Here is a 5,392-nt window from a genome sequence, read left to right on the forward strand (position 1 = left end):
GGGGCATCTGTGCCATGCCTCTCTCTCGGCTTCTGGTGGCTTCAGGCCTTCCTGGGCTGGTGGCTGCGGCATAAGTCCCATCTCCAACTGCGTCTTCACACGGCCTCATTTCTCCCTAAGTGCCCCTTGTCAGTTTATTTAGGACCAATCGGATAATCCTGGATGATCTTCTCAGCTCAAGATCCTTAATTTAATCACATCTTAAAAGACGCCCTTTTAAATAGGATCACATTCACAGGTTCTGGGGAATAGACTGTGCACATATCTTTTAGGGAGCCACCATTCAACACGGTAATGTACCAGAGAATTATTACAGACAAATTCATGGGTGAATTTATTTTCTTATAAAAGGCAGTTCACTATCAATTTCTATTTGAATTTATGTTGCAATACACCCTGATTTGACCAGCTCACTCCAAGCTTTGGTCTGACTAAATGGTCATTTGGCCCCCTTTTACTCTCAAAATGTCCCAGTGTAGAGATTTGTTGATTTTAAGATCTTAAATCCTTGAGAGTCACAGTATTCTAAAAAGGGTCATAAGAGGCCTCTTGTTGAGAAGATACAAGATGATAGATGATAGGGCAGCCTGCCTCTAAATCTCTTTCTTGTTTTATACTGTCTTCCCAATGCCATCCGTGGTGATGTATGGATTTGATTCTAACCACATATTCCTGAGGCAAATGGGAAATGATTCTAGGTGTTTCACTATTATCTTATTGAAGATGTTAATAAAAGGAACTCAGAAGAAAAATCATTTATTAACGTGCTGCTGACTTTATTTCTTTATTTTCAGATATTTGGAGAAGAAGCGATTACTGTTTCCAAGATTCTTCTTTGTATCGGATCCAGTTCTCCTGGAAATTCTTGGGCAAGCCAGTGATTCCCACACCATACAGGTAGATTCTAAGCATCTATGTCTCTAAAAAAATTGTTTTTTTCCAACTAACATACATAATCAAATTGAAGTTAACATCTTAAAATTTCATGCAGAAAGCTAGAGTATTAAAAATTATGTTGTCACTAAAAATATCCCCGGAAGTCTTCTTGAAAACCAGACAATAGTTTAACTTAGCTAGTAAAGACATTCTGTCTTGAACATTTGCACTCTCTTCAAAAGGAGCTCTGGTAGTGTAGTGGTTACGAATCGGGCTGCGAACTGCAAGGTCAGCAGTTCGAAACTACCAGCTGTTCTGTGGGAGAAAGTTGAGGCTTTCTGCTCCTGTAAAGATTTATAGCCTCGGAAACCCTGTACAGGGTCGCAATGAGTCGGAACCGACTCCATGACACATAACAACAACAACAACAACAACAACAAGATCTATCAAATTGACAACAGCAGCTCAAAAGAATAGCTAGGAACCTTAAGGGGCAGTGAATTTATCTGCATTGGGGAGGGACAACTCAGAAAAGGAGAGTGACAATGGGTATACAACTTGAAGAATCGGTGTCAATCAAGGGTACGTGTGGAAACTGTCGAATTGGTGTATGTTCTGTGCGGAACATTCTCAACAGCAACAAATAAAGTGAATTGTTCAAAAAATAGTAGGTTGAGTCTAAAGTGTTCTATTTCCTATGTATTTGGAGCCTATCCTTCTGAGAGAATTCAGGTGGTGACCACTAGCTAGTCAGTGATTAGGCAACTCACTTGCTGGATGTCATTAGGCAAGCATCTTAATTTCCTTGAATCATAGTTTCCTTATCTGTAAAATGGGAGTATTAATGGTTCCTCCCCACGCCCATATGATTGCCCTGAGGATTTCATGAGATAATGCATATAGAATGAAAGTTCATAGTAAAGTTTCTGATAGATGTTGTTGTTGTTATGTGCTGTGGAGTTGGTTCTGACTCATAGTGACCCTGAACACAGTTTCCGAGGCTGTAAATCTTTACGGGAGCATAAAGCCTAATCTTTCTCCCGTGGAACAGCTGGTAGTTTCAAACTGCCGACCTTGCAGTTCACAGCCTGATTCGTAACCACTACGCTACCAGAGCTCCTTTTCTGGTAGATAGTATGTACTTACTAAATTTAGTTCATTATTATAAATAGTATTGGTGGTGGTGGTGATGTGCCGTGGAGTCGGTTCTGACTCATAGCGACCCTGTACAGAGTTTCCAAAGCTATAAATCTTTACTGGAGCAGAAAGCCTCATCTTTCTGCTGTGGAATGGCTGGTAGTTTCGAACTGCTGACCTTGAAGTTAGCAGCCTGACTTGTAACCACTACATATTAGTCTAAATATATTGAGGAAGGGCAGCATTTTCCCAAGGGCAAAGCTCAGAGGGCAGGAAGGGACAGGAAAGAAGTATGCGTGGAGAAGGGAACCCAGGGAGGAAGTGGGAAGAGTGCTGTTACATTGTGGTGATTGCAGTCAGTGTCACAAAGCAAAATGTGTAAGAATTGTTGGATGAAAACCAACTTGTTCTGTAAACCTTCACTCAAACCACAATCACTTTTTTTTTTTTAAGTTAAATCAAGTAGAGTCCATGGTTTGTATTCGTCCTTATCTCACTGCTCCTCTAGAATGCTTCTCATGTGGTTTTTAGTCATTTATGATACTTCCCTGGTTTTATGGGTATCCTAGAGGAATGATGAATCCTGCTGTGGTGCTGTAGGATAAGCACTGGACTTCAAGGTCGGTGATTTAAACCTATCAGCTGTTCCTTGGAAACCCTGTACAGGCTCACTATGAGTCGGAACCCACTCAGTGGCACATAGCAACAACCATAGTTCCAGGAGACAGAAAAACCTGACTAGAGAACTGGGCCCAGGGGACAGTAACACACGCATTCCAGGGCCATTTCTGGGCTGTGGCTATACTGTCTTCCTTCTTGGTTTCCGGGGTGTTGTGGAGATAAGACAAGACTGGGAGGAAGTAAGAACTGTGAAAAGAGGAGATAAAGCCAAGAAAGAAAGACAACTAAAATATATCTGGGAGGGAAGAGGGCAGGGGTAGGTATGGTTCAGCCTCCACCTGAAGGCGGCGGTCAGTTCATTCCTCACAGTGTAAAAAGACCCAAACCAAACCCGTCACTGTGGAGTTGATTTTTACTCATAGCGACCCAATAGGACAGAGTAGAACTGCCCCATAGGATTTCCTAGGTTCTTGGCGCTGTGAGTTAACGTGCCAGACTGCAAAGCTGTTTGAACTGCAGGTGGTTGAAGCTCACCAGCTGCTCCTTGGAAACCCTATACAGGGTCAGAATCGACTCGATGGCACCTGACAACAACAACATTCCTTACAGGAGCAGGTTGCTAGCGCTCTCCTCCCGCTGAACAGCTGATGGGTTCAAACCACAAACTTTTCTGTTAGTTGTTGTTAAGTGCCATCGAGTCAGTTCTGACTCATAACGACTCTGTTTGGGGTTTCCAAGGAGCATCTGGTAGGTTTGAACCGTCGACCTTGTGGTTCTCGGTCCTTTGGTTATCACACCAGGACTCAGGAGGTATTTCAGGACTTGAAGAATACATTCTGCAGAGTAGGAATTGAAAGAGGGGTCCTCAGAGTTGGTCAAGGAATAAAGAAGAGTTTAGGAATGTAGGAGTCCTGGTGTAGTGCTGCGGGTTTAGTTCATTGGACTGAAAGGTTGGTTTTAACCACAAGATCAGAGGTTCAAGTTCATCAGTCACTCCTCAGAAACCCTGTACAGGGTCATGAGTCGGAACTGACTCGATGACACTTAACAACAATAGCAACAACATATTATTATTGGAGCCCTGGTATGGCACTGTAGGATCAGCACTGGACTGTGAACTGCAAGGTCGGCAGTTCAAACCTACCAGTGGCTCCTTGGAAACCCTATACAGGGTCACTATGAGTCAGAACCAATTTGATGGCACTTAACAACAACAACAACAACAACAAAATATTATTATTATTATTATTATCGGAGTCTTGGTATGACACTGTAGGATAAGCGCTTGACCACTAGGTCGATTTGAATCTCAAGATCAGCGATTCAAACTCACCAGCCACTCCTCGGAAACCTTATACAAGGTCACTATGTGTGGCAGTATAGGATAAACGCAGGACTGCAAGGTCGGTTTGAAGCACAAGGTCAGTGGTTCAAACTCACCAGTTGCTCCTCAGAAACCCTGTACTTGGTTGCTATAAGTCGGAACCAACTCGACAGCACTTAACAACAACATATTTTTATTTTATCTTTTAAGACAATGAAGCATAAAAGATAAACAAGATACCCAAGTGGATGCATAGACAGGCCCCCAAACTGAACAGGTGTGAGGATAATGGGACTAAACCCATAATAATGTATAAATTTAACAGAGGCTATTTCTATACATAAGGAGCTCTGGAGTGGTTATTAATTGGGCTGCTAACCTCAAGGTCAGCAGTTGGAAACGGTAGTTCCGCTGGAGAAAGATGCGGCCTTCTGCTCTTGTAAAGATTTGCAGCCTAGAAACCCTGTGCAGGGTCACTATGAGTCAGAACCGACTTCACAGTACTTACCAACAACAACATTTCTATATATGGAGTCCTGGTGTGGCGCTGTGGGTTAATGCGTCAAACTGCAAAGTCGTTTAAACTGTAAGGTCGGTGTTCAAGCTCACCAGCTGCTCCTTATACAGGGTCGCTATGGGTCAGAATCGACTCGACGGCACTTAACAACAACAGCAACATTTCTATATATGGAGTCATGGTGTGGCTCTGTGGGTTAATGTGCTGGACTGCCAGGTCGTTTGAACTGTAACGTTGGCAGTTCAAGCTCACCAGCTGCTCCTCGGAAATCCTATACAGTGACACTATTGGTTGGAACCAACTCAACGGCATTTAGCAACAACAATTTCTATATATGTATTTACCTATGCTGCAAATATATCTACAAATATAGTAGAGCACACAAGGGTCAATATTAGCTTAGTGGTTACGAGCCGGGATGCTAATCTCAAAGTTAGCAGTTCAGAACTACCAGTGGTTCCTCAGGAAAATGATGAGGCTTTCTGATCCCCTAAAGAGCCTTGGAAACCCTATGTAGGGTCGCTGTGAGTTGGAACCAACTCCATGGCACACCACCATCACCAGAGGAAAAGTTCTTTGTGGTAAACAAACACCTTGAAGGAATGGGTGCTGGGCCTGGGGGCTCAGGACCATAGATACAGGGGACACTAATGTCATTTGGCATAGCATTGTCCACAAAGGCAATGTTAAAATAAAATGTGAAAAAGATAAAAATAATCAGGGCTTTTAAAGGTATCTCCAGAGCTTTAGTGTTTAGCCGCCTTTGTGATGTTTTTTTTTGCTCTATTTTGTGTTTCTTTTAGCCGCATCTCCCGGCAGTATCTGACAACATAAATGAGGCTTCATTTCATGCAAAGGACTATGATCGTATCATGTCTGTTGTGTCAAGAGAAGGAGAAAAAATTATGGTAATTGAC

The 5,392-nt window shown here is 42.7% G+C and overlaps 1 protein-coding gene across 2 annotated transcripts in view; it reads left to right on the plus strand.

The window, feature by feature from the left end:
- Positions 1-5,392, plus strand: part of DNAH8 (dynein, axonemal, heavy chain 8) — a 391,134-nt gene that overhangs the window by 152,130 nt on the left and 233,612 nt on the right. For both annotated transcript variants that reach the window (XM_006860428.1, XM_006860427.1), the window contains 2 exons: positions 795-897; positions 5,279-5,383. In XM_006860428.1, the coding sequence (XP_006860490.1) occupies positions 795-897; positions 5,279-5,383 (208 nt within the window). The remainder of the gene's footprint in view (positions 1-794; positions 898-5,278; positions 5,384-5,392) is intronic.

Source organism: Chrysochloris asiatica, unplaced genomic scaffold (assembly GCF_000296735.1).
Source record: "Chrysochloris asiatica unplaced genomic scaffold, ChrAsi1.0 scaffold00038, whole genome shotgun sequence".
NCBI lineage: Eukaryota > Metazoa > Chordata > Mammalia > Afrosoricida > Chrysochloridae > Chrysochloris > Chrysochloris asiatica.